This window comes from Thunnus albacares, chromosome 21, assembly GCF_914725855.1.
Source record: "Thunnus albacares chromosome 21, fThuAlb1.1, whole genome shotgun sequence".
Taxonomy (NCBI): Eukaryota; Metazoa; Chordata; class Actinopteri; order Scombriformes; family Scombridae; genus Thunnus; species Thunnus albacares.
Window position 1 is genome coordinate 11,756,248 of NC_058126.1, and position 17,049 is coordinate 11,773,296.

General features: G+C 39.0%; 2 protein-coding genes across 4 annotated transcripts; one reads left to right on the forward strand and one right to left on the reverse strand.

The window, feature by feature from the left end:
* The first annotated feature begins 245 nt into the window (after positions 1–245).
* On the forward strand, positions 246–17,014 carry acad11 (acyl-CoA dehydrogenase family, member 11). Of its 2 annotated transcripts, none has more exons than XM_044340127.1 (20): positions 246–464; positions 576–675; positions 1,581–1,706; positions 1,967–2,128; positions 2,219–2,383; positions 2,461–2,602; positions 2,741–2,862; positions 3,220–3,326; positions 3,755–3,866; positions 4,303–4,380; positions 4,535–4,673; positions 5,083–5,190; positions 6,015–6,113; positions 14,198–14,267; positions 15,024–15,109; positions 15,264–15,335; positions 15,548–15,702; positions 15,829–15,945; positions 16,326–16,435; positions 16,517–17,014. In XM_044340127.1, exons 1-20 carry the CDS (start codon positions 343–345, stop codon positions 16,629–16,631), a joined length of 2,307 nt encoding a protein of 768 aa, XP_044196062.1. In that variant the 5' UTR covers positions 246–342; the 3' UTR covers positions 16,632–17,014. The 2 variants fall into 2 exon arrangements, with proteins under 2 accessions (XP_044196062.1, XP_044196063.1); XM_044340128.1 differs by having other exon boundaries at positions 351–464; positions 576–649.
* Positions 8,500–12,862, reverse strand: ackr4b (atypical chemokine receptor 4b). Of its 2 annotated transcripts, none has more exons than XM_044340133.1 (2): positions 12,262–12,862; positions 8,500–10,077 (listed from the first exon to the last, which is right to left on the reverse strand). In XM_044340133.1, exon 2 carries the CDS (start codon positions 10,072–10,074, stop codon positions 8,959–8,961), a length of 1,116 nt encoding a protein of 371 aa, XP_044196068.1. In that variant the 5' UTR covers positions 10,075–10,077; positions 12,262–12,862; the 3' UTR covers positions 8,500–8,958. The 2 variants fall into 2 exon arrangements, with proteins under 2 accessions (XP_044196068.1, XP_044196067.1); XM_044340132.1 differs by having other exon boundaries at positions 8,500–10,080; positions 12,262–12,859.
* Positions 17,015–17,049: the final 35 nt, after the last annotated feature.

Here is a 17,049-nt window from a genome sequence, read left to right on the forward strand (position 1 = left end):
ATGATTTCAGGGCATTGTGTTTTTTTAAAGCTCTGTTGACTTTCTTACAGAATCAACTCGAACAAAATTACATTCAAGGACGTTACGTCGCGTTATTTTTTCCCACCCGTATTCTGCGAAGACCCGCCCCTACTCTGCCTCTGATTGGCTCTGACCCTGATGTTGTTACCCAACCCCAAACAACTGAACCAACGAAGGCAACGCGTACCAGCCAATCAGAGGAAGAGTAGGGCGGGTCTTCGCGGAATGCGGGATTGTGTTCATCCATAAACGGTTCGTCCATTATCAACACAGCTAGCCCAGCAATGAACCTGGAAATTATTAATCCACTTTAACTGAGATATGGAAGAGTTGACAACTCCCGTACGACAACACCATAAGTTTAGTGTTGACAGACTTCAAAGATATCTGTCTGTCAATTCGCGGGTGTCAAATAATGACACACTCACTGTCAAACAGTACAGGTAAGTAAGACAGACAGTGCAGGCTTATTTCAATTTCTCAGCAACGTATTATTGTGCAATTCTTGTTTTGTCAGCTCATAACAAGCTAACGGCTTCCTGTTGTATTATCAGCACTGGTCAATCCAACCCCACTTTCCTAGTCCAGACACCCTCCAAAAGCTATGTCCTCAGGAAGAAACCTCCAGGTGAGCTGCTGCCAGGGGCTCACAAGGTAAAGTTTGACAAGTGAATAACTTGGGTCATTAAGAAAGAAAGGTTTTATTTATTAAAATGTGTTTGCAGGACAATCGTGAGTTGTCACTTCTCCAGCAGGGGGAGAAACCTCATTTGGTTTGGTCGATAGCTAAACCTGAGAGACATTCACATATTTGTCTATAATTACCAATTTAAAGAGACTGTCAGGAATGAAAAGTATGTGACTTGTGAAAGCCACATTTACCAAAAAAACAATGAAAATATTGAGTAATTCCTCACTGCTTGTACCAAGAAAAACTTCAATAAAAATAAGAAACAATATCCATGATGCTAGGTCCAGTCATTTCCTGATAATTTCCTAGGATGTTTTAAATCTGAATTTTTCCTATAATTAGTACAAAAGTACCCTTCCAAGAACCCTGAATCCTGAACATGCATATCAGTTTAAGTCTTAGAATTATAGGCAACTATGGGCCATATCTCGAGTAGAGCTGAAACAATTTATCGATTAGTTGATCATCAGAAATTTAATCAGCTTTATCAGCTATTTTGATAATCGACTAATTGTCATTTTTCTGGCAAAAATGCCAAAATTTCACAGTTAAATGGACTGTGTGATGCTTTTGTTTGTCATATATAAAGATAAACTCAATGTTTTGGGTCTTGGACTCTTGGTTGAATAAAACAACACTTTTGAATATCTTAACTTAGGTTTTGGGAAATTTTAATGGCTTTTTTCACATTTTTTCTGACATTTTATAATGTAATGTTATATTTTGTAAGATTTATCGATTAATCAAGAAAATAATCAGCAGATTGATCGATAATGAAAATAATTAGTGGTTGCAGCCCTAATCTTGAGGCTTGTGATATGGGTGATGTGTTAGTACATCATGTTTGAACTTTTGACTTTGTTTGCAGGTGGACAGGGAGTATCGGGTGCAGAAAGCCTTGTTCTCCGTTGGTTTCCCTGTGCCTAAGCCCCTCCTCTACTGCACTGATGCTGAAGTCATTGGAACAGAGTTCTACTTGATGGAGCATGTGAAGGTAAGTTTGTACCACCAAAGTCCAAACATGAAGTCACCAGCTATAAATCCCTGAATCATATTTATTTATTTATTGCTGTTTCGATTGACCTTTTCTCTATATCCCAATAATAAAAGATTGCTGATACACTCTGGCTGCACATGCCTAATCTATGCCCAGGCTTCTAAATAAGTACTTTAATATCATATAATGGTGTCCATGAGATGAAAATATACATATTGTAAAAAAGATGCTCTTGTTTACACATTCTTATTGAGCAGGGGCGAATATTCAGAGATCTTCGTCTCCCTGGCGTGAGTGCAACAGAGAGAACAGCTCTGTATGTGGCTGCAGTGGAAGTACTGGCAAAGCTGCACTCCCTGGACCTGGTATCACTGAACCTTGAAGGGTATGGGAAAGGACCAGGCTACTGCAGGAGACAGGTGAGATAAAACATTTTATACAATTAATCAAAATAACCTTAACGGTTGGTTAGATTTGTAACACTCAGAAGTGTCTTTCCATCCATAAAGGTGTCCACCTGGACAAAGCAGTACACCGCAGCTGCTCACAGAGACATTCCAGCCATGAATGAACTTTCTGATTGGTTGATGAAGAATTTGCCAGCCAATGATAATGAAGTCACGCTGGTCCATGGAGATTTCCGACTAGACAACTTGATATTCCATCCAACAGAGGTACAATATCTCAAAACAGTCATTCTTACCAATCTGAATGTGACTGTAAATGTATTACAATATATGTTTGTCATTAGGCACGTGTGATAGCAGTGTTGGACTGGGAGCTGTCCACCACTGGACAGCCCTTGGCAGACCTGGCCTACTTTCTCATGCCTCACTACTTTCCCACAGGCTTCAATGTCATCAGCACAATGGGCAGCTTAACAGGAATAGGAGGTAATGATAACAATAAATAAACACCCAGAACAGAATTAGAGGGTACAGAAAATTATTAGATAGAAGAACGTTATTGGATATGTGTGTGTAGACTCACAGTATATCCTTGTCTCTGTAACCTTGTCTTTCAATGAGCAGGCATTCCGACTGTGGGTGACCTGATCTCCATTTACTCGCGGTGCAGGGGGATCCCATCTGCTTTGCCGCAGTTGAATTTCTACCTGGCCCTGTCAGTCTTTAAGATGGCAGGAATTGCCCAGGTTTGCCTCTTTTTATACAAAGTTCAACTTTATATATATAAATTGGAATATAGCTTAAATGATATGATGGGCATTTTCACTATTGTCTGACATTTTATGGACAAAATGATTAAGCAATTAATCAAAAAAATAATTCTCAGATTAACTGATAATGAAAAGGTAATCATGGTATTTAGGTGGACCAAGTTTATAAAAGTAATAGATTGTTGTGAAATATGTTTTTTAAACTGTAAATTTAGCATTATTTTACATAGATACATAAATTTCTAACAATTATTTACAATTGACTTCATAACTGCAGAGTGACAGAGATGGATTTATCTTTTTCTTACATACTTTGCCTTTTTTATCTATTAGGGGATCTATGCTCGCCACCTACTTGGTAATGCCAGTGCTCCCAATGCAGCTCAGTTCAGCCAGTGTGTGGAGCCCTTGGCTAAGGTTGCCTTGCAGCTTGCACAGAGGTTGGTTGCAGTTATGGTTAACTGAATAATGTGACTGACAGATATTTAAGAAAATATCTGCAGATGTTTTTGCAGATGAGTTGTTTATCTATTTCATTATTCAACAGTTACTTTTAAAATAAGTTGGACTCTTTTTAGGCTTTAAATGACACTCTGACTCATATCTGTTTTGCAAGTGATAGAATTTGTGTTATTTACAAAGCCTCCATAAGCCGTCACAGTTGATGCTAAACTGTTTTATTAGCTTGTAATCTGAGTAATACACATGAATGCACTGTTATCAGACTTAATAGAATTAAGGAATAATTCAGTGTTGTTTTAGGTCAGAAAACAGATTTGTTCCGCCTGCTGACTGAACAGTTGGAATTTGGCATCCAGCTGCTGATTTCCTGCTGTCTTTTTAATTTGTGAGATATGTTTCTTTCCAGGTCTCTCACAAGTCCAACAGAAGATAGACTGTTACTCCAGACAGCTAAAGGTCAGGCTGTGCTCCAGCAGGTCAAAGACTTCATGAGACAATACGTGCTTCCTGCTCAGGAGGTCAGTGCCAAAAGCTGGCAAGAACAGAGGAAAGATTTGTTTGCTCAGTTGGACTTTTTACTTGCACATGAAAGCATTTGACAAAGCACAGCAGTTCATTCATTCAGGACAATCAGGACTAATTCATTGAGCAAGAGAACAAGGGGTCTATTGATTGTATAAATAATGCTGTAGTGCAAAAGTTTGATGCTTAGAGATGGCGTTACAAATCTTGTTTGATTGTACTTGTGGAAGATGTGGGAAAAGAAGAACAGCACATAATCAAGATATTTTTAACTTTTTAAATTTGTTTCTCCTGTAGAGGTACCTAACAAATCATAAAGTTGAACAAACATCACTGCACTCCTTTATACCACAGGTTTCCACTGATGGAGAGTAGAATCAAAAGTAAGTGGGCTATGACCTTTACTACCAATCTACTGTGTTTTTTCTCCAGGAAGTTGCAGAGTACTACTCCAAACATGCTCAGGCTCCACAGAGATGGCACACTCCCCAAATAATAGAAGATCTAAAGGTAATGAAAATATATTTCTGTATGTCTTTCGTTTAGTTTGGAAGCCACATCTATTTTTCAGCAGGGATCTGTACAAGTGACAAGCAGTGACACAGACATAAACGTTGCAATCGTACAACACTCTGTATAATAACATGTCTATCTGTGTGTTCAGGTGAGAGCTAGAGAGGCAGGGCTGTGGAACCTGTTCCTGCCTGCAGTCAGTGGTCTCACTCAGTTGGACTATGCTTACATCGCAGAAGAAACTGGACGCTGCTTCTTTGCCCCTGAAGTCTTTAACTGCCAGGCTCCTGGTAAAACGCTTTGCATGGTCCAGAGATTGTTTAGAGGCAAAAAAAACAGCAGAACACTAGTATATTTACAACATGACCTTTGCAATATTTGTATATACAAAAATGATTATATTTTCTCATGTTGTGGATAACATCTTCTGTAGCCAAGTGAAAAGCTCTCCAAATATCAACTTTTCTACCTTGTTTTTATCTTAACAACCATGCATTTTTGAGTTTATTCACTGGGTTTTGAAAAGGCTCGATTTAACCAAGGAGTTGTCTTTTTTTCTCCATTTACGTTAAAACTCCAAAATTGGTCTTTTTAGGTGCTTGTTTGTCAGATGAGGTATGATTAGAAGAGCATATTGTTTTCCAAAATTTAGCCCATAATATACTGGAAGACAGTGTGTTGTATTTTGCGCCTCCACAGACACAGGAAATATGGAGGTGCTCCACATGTTTGGCAGTGAGGAACAGAAGAGAAAATGGTTGGAGCCTCTATTGAGAGGAGAGATCCGCTCCTGCTTCTGTATGACAGGTATTTCCATAACCATGTCCACCTGCATATTCACAATTGTGAACACATGCGTCCATGTGATGGATCGGTGTGCTTCACAAGAAGACAGAACACAAATAATATAAATATCATCTCAGTTGAAAAGAGAGCGCACAAAGCCAAATATTTAAGAATTTAGGAATGTAGGAATAAAATACGAGGAAGGTTAGTATCTTTTAGAACCAGTGTTATGCCAAGTCACAAGATGTGTTTAAGTCCTCCAAATATTTGTTGTGGTTTTCTGCCAAACATTCCTGTGCTGGTTTTAGATGCTAATGACTCTACAAAAGTCTCTTTTTAAAACTCTACATGCCAACACTGAACACTAATTCACTATGAGTAATTTCTCCCTGTTGTTCGCCTGTTTGGTTTCCACATTGCCTGGAAACAGAGGCATGCTTTTTCCAGAGGTGATTACACTGGGTGTGAACGTCTATGTGGTTTTTGTAAACACAGATGGTGATAAGAAGAGTTTTCTGGATGTTTTTGTCACCAGGTTGGTTCATTTAAGACTATGAATGATGAAGAACAGGAACCTCCATCTTGTAGTGATAAACAATTTCAACCTCTGACTCTGTTTAGAGTCATCTCATGTTCAGTTGAAGGATGAAAATTGTGTGAATGTGCTCTGTTCATATTAATCATGCTGCCTGTGGTTTGAGCTGGAATTTTGGAAAAGTAACATAAAGCAAAAGCAAGGGACTGGAGATGTAAAACTTTTTAGATTCTCAATGCCTTATTTTTCTTTTTGGTGAAAAAAAAAAAATGTCCGGAGAGTTAAGCTGAAGGTATGATCCCTCCTCTAGAACCTGATGTGGCCTCCAGTGATGCGACCAACATGGAGTGCACTCTTCACAGGGAGGAAGACGAATTCATCATAAATGGCAAGAAATGGTGGAGCAGTGGTATGTTTATTTCCATTTCTGAATATATAAGTAAAATGAAAACTGAAACCTGTACCAGGAAACACCATCAGACCGCTTCAGACTCAATAAACAAACTGGTTCAACTTGCTTATAATAGTCTCCTTAAATTTATGAATGTTTTCATATGAGTAAACCTGAAATGTTTATAGTACATTATAAGCGTTCTCAGAAACAGTTGATTTTATCAAAATGTTGCTTTGATAAAACACTACAGAGATACAGTACATTTTTACCTAAATTGCTCACATATGGAGATCAAAAAAGGGCTGCAGGCTGGACCAGTAAAAGTTTACAGATTAAAACCACAATGTAAAGTCAGTGTGTGTCTATCAACTGACTCTAAATGCTCTAAATGTTAACATAGCTGGAAATGTACAAATCTTTTTGTTTAGGCTATCTGACTTCTGGATGGCTGAATAAATTAGCTTTGTTTATATTCTGTTTGAAAATTACTTAACAACATAATTTAATGCAGAGAAGTACCCTTCACATTAAGTCACCAACATCATGAAGCCTTAAGTGTGAGAGGATTGAATTATCGCTTAAATATTTAAAGCTCATATTATTGTTTTAGATGTTTATCATCCATCTCCTCAATCACTGTGAGCTGAAAAATATTCCAGATGTTTCCTCTGACACAGATGTGGTCTGAAGGTCTGACTCCCTGTTAAAAGGAAAACAGTTTTTTTTTTTTTTTTTGCTTTGATTTGTTTATGGGGGCTTTTCCTGTACGGAATCCCTTCTCGTCACAGGAAACTTTGAGCACTATGGTTTACCAAAAATGAGCAGAACTTCCATTTTCAAATAAATTGTTGTTATGCAGGGAATAGTTTGTGGTCTCTCATATAGGTCTTAGTTAGTCGACTTTCTTGAAATTTCCATCAGGCGAAAAAGACGTCTTGGGTTGTGAGAATGTCCTCTGCCAGCATGAACATATCCCTCTGTTAGGGAAGAATTCTGATGTGACATTTCCATGTTTCCAGCAATCTATTGCTGCTTTTGTGGATTCAGAAAACCATCTTATTCTAATAGAAATCAGACAATGGTGTGCCTCTGCAATGAGTCATAATGTCCAGGCACTCTCAATCCAACCACATTCAAAACAGAAGGGGAAGTAAAACTGAAACAATGTCGTGATAATTGAAATTATGTAAAAGGATCATGCTTTGTTATGGTAACTCATTCTTTCCATTGCCAGCTCCTCACTGACGTGTCACAGGGGTTTCCCAAGCTGCTGTCCAAGGTTACTTGGCAGCCTTGATGATGTGTCCCCTACATGCACCACAGAATGATAGTTTTTGTTTTTCTTTCCCCTTCTCTCTAAAATTTTTTGTGGCAAACTCAGTTGTTAGATGGGAGGGTCTATACATGTTCCTGTGCAGCTCTGTTGTGTGGGATCTATAAAATTGTCCCATGGGCATGAAAATGTACCAAAATGATTCCCAGACCTACAACAGCCAAAGGCATTTGAGCACACTCTAAACAGTACACATGTTTACTATTATTAGAATACTAGTCTTATTATTTTGATCTATGATGTAATTCTGTGTTAATTAATTCTAATTAAATGCAGATCGTAAAGGTTGAGTTTAATGGCAGCTTATTGATACATCACTAAGTAGTGCCATGCAAAAATGAAAACTTCCTTGTTTACTTATTTAGTCTTGGTATGTTACTTGATACTTGTATGTAATAGGCACCCAGATATTACTGTTTGGAGACTATTGAAACTGTAGCTTTAACTTTTGTCCCTCTAGCCAGACACACCTGGTTTGTGTATTGTGCAGGGTCCAGTTCCCACATTTAAGCTGTAAACCAGTGTAAACAGGATGACAAACAGGTAGTGAAGATGGAAAGAAAGATAAACAGATGAATTGTTTTTATTCTAAAAGCATTTATGAGCTATCTGGTAGATCAGAGGGTTTAGCCAAATAATGTCAACCCCTCTCTGTCCTAAATACAATAGTGTAAACAGGCCTGTGTAAAGCATTGCCAACTCTTGGACTATAGCCATCCAGTTACAGAAATTTGATCTGGTGACGGTATTCACTTGTTTTTATCTGGCTTGAACATATTGTTATGTGATGGCTTTGAGTCATTTCAAAGGGGGAAAAGATAAAAGTCACCCTTTTAACAGTCCAGAGAGAGTATTTATATACCACTAATGCGTTAAATCATCATGTAGAACTATGGGTCGTACTTCACTGCTAACCATTTGCTCTCTCAAATTCAGATTATTGAAATAATACGGATGGAAAAACACCTGTCATGCTTGAAGTTCCTCTGAGGAACATGTTTCTTAGTATTATACTGTTTCCTAGTTTGATGGCATGGTGTGAGGTCTTTCCTGCTTTTTGCTGCTCTGTCTTTGTTTGCTCAATGTTTTTCGACTTAATAGGTCACCCACTGTGCAATCAAGCCTTATTCCTTATCCCAACCCAAAACCACAGGATGTAATGAAATGAGATGCAGATGATCTCATGTAAGGCAGCACAGACTGTACGGTTTAATTTGATTTGTCGTGAGTAACCAGAGAAGTCCTCTGAGGATAGTTAGTTTCAGCTGTCTTAAATTGTCACAGATGTTAGAAGATGCATGTCAGTGAAAATCTTTGTTCTTTTATTTAACAAAATACATCATTTATACAAAATAGTGAGTGCATAGTAGTTAGTGCATATAAATTCCCTGTACATATAGATATTACACTGAGAGTTACTATTTATGGTTATGGATGTCTGTTTTGTTTGATAGTTAAGATATGTAGATTTATATACATATCATTTTCTATAGGTGCCTACAGGAAAACAGATACATGGTTTGAGTCTTAAATAGTAAAGGTGCTGGTGTCTTGATCTTCCGAACCAGACTGTGATTGCGTTTGAGTACGTGTGTTGAGTGCAATCTCCACCGCCGGCTCTCCGTTGACTTGTCTCGAGTGTCTCCCAAGTTGCTGTCCAAGACGCTTGACAGCCTTGAGGACGTGTCCCCTGAAGGAGGAACCAATGAAGGCATAGAGGACAGGGTTAATGCAGGCGTGAGTCAGTGCCAGGCTCTCTGTCACTTGGAGAGCGTGATCCAGGCCCTTGCTGACTTCGCAGTCAGTCACAAGCATGTAGATGATGTCCAGCGCTCTGCACAGCTTGACCACATTGTAGGGGAGCTGAGTGAGCAGGAATACGGCGACCACAGCCAGCAGAACCCGCAGGGCGCGCCACTTCCGCTCTCTTCGCACCCCAGCAGCCTGGCTGAGGGCCCGTCCCACCCAGCAGTAGCACACCACCATGACTAAGACGGGTAGCAGGAATCTGAGGGTCACCTCCAGCAGCTCCAGGGCAGCCTTTGCAGATCGGGCCATGCTGAGTGGGTAGATAGCTGTACAGGCCATCCGGTGATGGGAAGACTTCACTGTGGAAAAGACAAGTTCGGGAAGGCCAAGAAAGCTGGCTGTAGTCCACAGCGCCACACACACCAGGAGCCACTGTCTCCTTACGTGGGGGTCTGTCCCTGTCCTGCCTGTTGGATTATGGGCTACAGCTTGGTAGCGATCCACACTGATACACGCCAGCAGCAGCATGCCGCAGCTGAAGTTGGTGCTGTAGAGGAAGGAGGTGATCTTACAGGCTGCCGTACCCAACATCCAGCCATGGACGGCATCAGCCGCCCAGAAAGGCAGGGTGAGAAGAAGCAGCAGGTCCGAAATGGCGAGGTTAAGGATGCACACATCTGTCAGGGTTCGTAGTCGCAACCGTGATGTGTAGACCACCACTACCAAGGCATTCCCCGCTAGGCCCACCACCAGAGCCAGGGCGTAGATGACCGGGAGGAAGACACCGGCAAAAGAGCGCACTGTCTCTTTGTCACAGACAGTGTGGGCGTAACTGTAATCATAACTGTCATTTAAGCTGGAGTCCTCATCGTCATGATAATAGAAATCCTCCATGTTCTGCTGTACAGAAAAAAACAGAGTGCGATTTAAATGGGAAAACATTTCACTTTGCCCTTTTTTAATTGCTTATGTTGTAATGTATGGGTTAGGTTATAATCAATCCATTGCATAACCATATAAGTTATGTGTTGTTATATAACAGATTGGTAGTAGAACAGAACAGAGTGCCTTTTTAAACCATGAGCTTCTTTTCATTAGAAACAGGAAATAAGAGTTCTTTCTGTGTTCTGCATCACAGGAATCTCTCCTGCATGGTTTGCTTAATGGTTTAAGCACTGTCTGTTTGAACTGTGCGTGGGCTTTAACCCACTTTTACCCTAGTGAACACAACTGTGTGGAAAAAACAGGAAAGAGACTCTAAGAGTATCCTTTTGTATTCAGATAGTTTGTATTCCGTTGGATACCAAGGAATCTAAAGGCTTTAGGAAATTGCAAACCTTTTGATGTACTACCCCTTTAATCACAATCTCTGACTATGAATCAACAATAAGAAGAAGATAATATCAGTATTCATAAATCTGTCAAAACTGTTAAAGCTTCACTGCAAACTGATTACATCTACTGTGTATTATGTGGCACAGTGTAATGGCAGCTTGTAAACTCTGATCTGATCTGTGAACACACTGATCTACATGTACAGTTCAACGTTATTTACTTTCTCTTGTCATTTTGCCTGGAAAGGAAATACAGGAAGGTTAGAAAGGAGCATAACATGCAAGTGCAGCCAAGGATTCTGGCCAGAATCAAATCCCAGGATGTTGCTTTACTGTATATGGTGTGTAAAGGATCCACAGGACATCCCATTGAAGTCAGGCTTTTATTCAGACTCATGGTGTTTTTTAATTCCCCTCCCCGGTTGTTGGTTCCAGATGGAGATGCCTTGCCTGCTGAGGGCTGATAAAGTACAGTGCTGTGTGTATGTGCGTGTACATGTTGACTGTCTCTGATCAAACTCAGATCTGTCTCATTGCCTTGTAAAAATATCTTGAAATCGCTTGAGGAACTACATGATCAAACTGAGTTGAAATTAATCATCACACATTGTCCATGTGGAATTTAGGAAACTGTGAAATAACAGCACATCTTACATGACTGATGATATAATTCCTGGCTGAGGATCAGGCATGAAACATTTTATCATTATAAAATTATTTTAGCATATCAAATTTGCTGCCGAGATGACAGCAGTGTTTTCATGAAAATAAAGTGTCCAGGTTTGTTATGTAACGTGTCCGTGTCTCCCAAAAGGGAGCAGTGGGAGTTACTGAAACAGATGTTTGTCGGAAAATTCAGAAATATGTCAAGTATTCCACTGTTGTCACCAGATGCTCTTCATATGTAAGGGTTGTATAATAGGTTGATACAAGTTTTCATATGTTTTTTGATGTGGTTGTTTGGTTATTTTTTCCTCACAGTCTAAATATAGAAATAAAAGACACACTAGGTTTTTTGCCACACAAACACTGATATATTTGGATATATAATTTAATAGTTAAACATTAATAAAAAATGGTTGATGAACTGATTATATAATTATATAATTAGGAAGACAGGCTTTTTTTTACTGATGTGTGTACAAACCTTTGAACAGCATCAGAAAAGCCTAATAACTTTAGATTTAGCTGCTCAAAGTTATTCTATATATTAAATTAATTTTGGTGGTGTGGTGATCTTTTTGTTTACTTTTGAATAACAAATTATACATTAATTTTATGTAAAAAGAAACAAAACAATTATGGATGAAAACATTTAAACAAAATCCCTGAGGCAAAAATTCTGTGTGTCCAGACAACTGTGATATAATATATAACATATAATACATAATAAATATATATATATATATTATATAATAAAGAAATAAAGACAAACTTAAGTTAGTGCTTTACAGAGCTAAAGGTGACACAAACAGGAAAATAAAACAACATAACAGGCTAAGTTTAACTTGTTATCATTACCTAACTATGATAATGTCATAAAATAGACTGAGGACTTTGCTACTCTTAAGAGTAATGTGAACCCTTTACTACTAGAAAAACAAGGCAGAAAATGTTTTCTGTATATGTCGTGATGTAATAAGTAAATGTAGTTAGTTTTCTTTGTATTCTTCTTGTCATGGTTTAATTGAAAATAGTAACAAAATATTGAGTAACATGACAAAATAAGTTGATAAGAGTTTCTTACCTTGTGTCTGTTCCTTTGTGGGCTTTATTTCAATCTTTAATGTCCATACAAGCAAACACTAAGAGCTGTTAAGGATCCTGTAGAGAAAAGTAGTATGCAATGCAGGACTGAAGTAATGCTCCTCTCCTCAGCCCGCCCCTCTGCCTCCACTGCTAGCTGACACGCCAGGAGCACCTCTCTTGATCACGTAGTGCACGTGTGTGTGCGTGAGTGTGTGTGTGTGTGTGTGTGTGTGCGTGTGTCTTTGTCCTTGAATGCGTGTCATGTTGTAGGGTAGACGGATAAGATGTATAAAAATGTGGTAATTGTGGTAATAATTGTGGTTCCATGCTTGTACTGCTTGTATCTTACAAAAAAAGCTATTTTTTAACCTCAGATTAACTGTTAACTCTAGATGTCACGTAAGGGGTGCCTGACCTCGATGACTGTCCTTTTGTTTATGCTTATGAGACATAAATTCACATTCCACGTAGATCATCATGGTCGCATTTAAAGGCCAATTGTGGTTTGCAGGAATGCAGCCACTATTTGTTATAAGTGGCATGTGTGCATTTTTCCTAACATTAGTAAAGATCCTGTTGGACTAAACTTGTTTAGTCTGTTTTTAGATAGTTTTAACCTAAAAAATGTATGAATGATACTACTGTATTTTAGCTTCCTGGATTTTTTTCTTATGAAAACCATTTCCTTATTTCAGCTTCCTCAGAGACAGTCAATTTGTTTTTAATCCCTTCTGTCTCCCACTTTCTCCGTATGTATCTGTTTATAAATAAATAATTAAAAAATCAACAAAGTGATACAGTTTGGGAACAAAAAAAAATCATAAAATTCTTAAAGCTCAGACAGTTTTAGCAAAGAACATCATACTGACATGAGAGTTCAGAAATGTCATAAACATAACATGCTTGGGTGTCACATTCTTAGGAAACAGATTACTGTGCTGGAAGGATTTATTTTCATTCCGGTGTGATAGGACATGTAAGGGCATGGTTTGCTGTTACATGTCAACAGGGCTCACCTTGTATCAAAGGCTTCATAGGAAAACCCAACCCACCCCAGGCTAAACGGGCTTTCCTAGTCATGGCATTTGGGTGGAGTAGTGTGTAAATTTTTTTAGTGCTTAGTTACAGCTCAAGCATAGTCTTTTTAATGTTTAATGTTCCGCAATCAGAGAAGGAGCTGAAAAAACTAAACATCTGCCAGATTGTGTGTGGAAGCATTCACATGCACTGTGAATATTCAGACTGTTGATGTGTATCGTCTGTAGCAGTCTGGAGTCCATATGTCCTGTCCTTAGGGGACAGTTTTGCCACTTGGAAAGAAGAATAAACAGGAAGGCAGACCACTGGTCATCCTCTCCTTGCCTAATAGATCCAAGGCCAGATGAGAGACTGTTTTCTTGATAGTGGGGTCCCAACCAGGGAGAGTAATGCTGCATTTGGTCATTATCAGTCTCTGCATTTTAGCTATTAGGTTATTAAATAATTCACATAATTCCTGCTGGTATCCAGTTTATGTAAAAGTGATATATGTGACGTTGCCCTCTAGTGGGTGTTTCATACAGTTGTTTATGTTTTTGCAGCCATAAAAGAAGCAATTTATTCAGAAATGTCTCCAGAAATAAATGTTCTGTTTCTCCCCCAAAAAAATAAGATCTGCCTGACAGGCTAAATGCTACTCCATGTGAAGGAATCCAACTCAGGGAATGTAAATCAACGGGTGGATGTCTCAGATGACTGTTCTCAAGCCATTAATCTGTCACTGGCTCCGTCCACGTTTTTCACTTCTCCAGTAAACTAAGCTTCCACACACTTGAGTCATAGAATGGTTAAAGACCGAATCAGACTGTCAAAGCTTGTCCCGTTGTTTGCTTTTCCGCCAGGCGGCAACAAAACATGAATACAAATTAACCAGCATTTCTGCCTTGTCCCTGCAGGTGCTGGCAATCCCCAATGCAAAGTGGCCATTGTGATGTGCAGGAGCAGTTCTCGGGATGTTAGTAGCAGGTCAGTAGAACAGTCATGTGGTGAAGGATGTTTGCATGTTGTTTTATCTCTGAGCTCTGGTGAGAGGGAATGTACAAAAAATATTTTTCCTCTCTTAGTGCAAGAGTTCAGGCTTCTGACGTCATGTTTTCATGATTCAAGTTATTTCCGTTAGCAATATTCTAGTTCCATTTCTAGTTTTATATCAAAATGTTTTGCACTGTTGCGCTTTGGAGGATATTCCTCCCACTAACCTTCCCTCTGTTCCTTTCTTGTGTTCTGTTTCTTTGTTTAGGAACAGGGTGTACCCTCCAGCAGTAGTCCACTGTTATCTTTCTGCCAATAGGTTTATATCACATCCAAGAAAAAAATTGATCCATTTAATCTTCTTTACAGTCAAATTACATGCTGATATGTAATTGGCAATAATCTCTTTCTAATGATCCTCAGTTACAAGCATTTAGGATGGTAATAAAAAGGATTCTAGAAACAACCACTCCCAAAATATGTAATATGCTTTTTCTTCTTTTGTTGCTACAGCAGCGTAACCAGATACACACCCAACCCACCATTGTTTGTAATGTAAGAGAAAAGTAGTTGTCATGAAGGCTGCAGATTGTCACTAGCAACGGGTGCTGCAAAATATACATTTAGAGAATGTATATTAGAGAATGTATATGTATATTATATTTTTCAAAATGGTGATTATGAAATACTTGATTTAGACAAAAATGTTGAACTGAGATTATAATGTTCTGTTTCCTTGGATTTTTGTAGGCACGGCCAACACAGTATGATCCTGGTACCCACGGACACACCGGGTGTAAAGCTCGTCAGACCACTCACTGTGTTTGGACAGGATGGTAGGATTATGCCTGTCATTACTCTGTCTTCATGTGCTGCTGATATTTCCCACTTTTTTTCTAAAATATTCATTTCCTTTTTACATACAGCTGTAAAAGATGAGCTTTCCTGACCTGAGTTCACTAGTTTTTTCCCCCATGTGTCTTCGCTCAGATGCTATCCATGGTGGCCACTTTGAAGTCCACTTCCTGAATGTGCGAGTCCCTGCCTCCAACATTATTCTGGGTAAGAAACTGTACTCCTGTATCGTTTCCATTTATTTATTTGCAAGCATGTCACACCATAGCCATAGAAATATATTATCCCTTATCAAAATTTTTATTGTTTTAACAATAAAATTATATTGACTTGTTGGTGTATGAGGTCAGTAGGACAGATATAATTTTCCTCCTCCACTTAGTTTTTAATGTTCTGTCCTTCTGTATTATTGCTTCCAGGGGAGGGCAGGGGATTTGAGATCGCTCAGGGTCGTCTGGGGCCAGGCAGGCTGCATCACTGTATGAGGGCTGTTGGTCTGGCAGAGTTTGCACTGGAGCTACTCTGTCAGCGGGCCGCCTCCAGGCGCACATTTGGCAAGAAACTCTACCAACATGTGAGTGTACATTTACCCAGAGAATACTCCCAACTTCAGGGCTGTGGTTGCATTAATTCAGTGCTTTCCTGCTGTTGACATCTAGTGGACAGACTTTTAGATACAATTTGTGTTATGCGTTTCTAGGAAGTTGTTGCTCACTGGATAGCAGAGTGCCGTCTCATGATAGAACAGACCCGCCTGCTGACTCTACATGCTGCACATGCTCTGGACACACTGGGCAGCCGGGCTGCTCGCAAACAGGTAAAACTGTTAAGTCTGTGTTGAACATGATCATGTGCTGTGTCCCAAATTCTATATTACATACTTATCTTTATAGTACACTGTTTTTGCACTTAGTATACAAGAAAAACTAAATTTATGCTAAAACTACTATAAATGTAAAGCTGTTTGACTGCCATCTACAATTAGCTTTAATTTTTTCCACCAGGGAGCAGCTCCTTCATTTCCTTTGAGTATTACATTATGGAAGAATATTGTACATTAACAGTACACTCAGATCAAGGTTTTTTTTTTCATGTGCAAACTTTTGAGTCATTTTTCAAGGGTGTAGAAACTATATATGCAAAACCTGTGTAGAAGAAGTCTTCTATTGTTAACAGTGTTTGTGGTCTCCTCCCTAGATTGCAATGATCAAGGTAGCAGCTGCCAGGATGGTGTGTAAGGTTGTGGATTGTGCTATACAGGTATATGGAGGTGCAGGTGTGTCTGGAGACTTCCCACTAGCACAGATGTGAGTATCGTTTGTACCTAAATGGGAAAGAGCTTTAAATACATTGCTTTCTTGATGCCATATCGCCACATTCTTCCGCAGGTATTCATATGCGAGGACTTTGCGTGTTGCTGATGGTCCAGATGAGGTGCACCTCTCCTCCATTGCTCATCTAGAACTGAGGGATCAACTTAAGAAGGCACAAGCCAAACTGTAAAGTACTGGATGTCATGTGGCCACATCAGCTTCACTAAATTGCTATAAGCTATTACACTGCCTTGTTCAGACTGTTAGTAATATTTTGCCTTAACAAAAACTGATTTTTCACTTCCTGTGAACTGTTCAGATGTAATGGAAGATGGAGATTTTAATTAGCCTTGTGATCTCAAACATCCTTATATTAAAACAGGGATTAAAGAAAAGATTTGCGAGCCTGAAAGCTATCCAGGAGGAAATGTGTACAATTACTTTAAAACTGCTCTATGCCTGAAGGCAAGCATGGTGCCTGAGAACTTTAAGCCCTGTTAAAAAATAAATCCTACAGTATTTTTCTACCAATATACAGTAATGTTAATAAATTAAAGTTAAAATCAAATGTGACATTCTGCAGAGTATCTGTCTACATCACCACATCA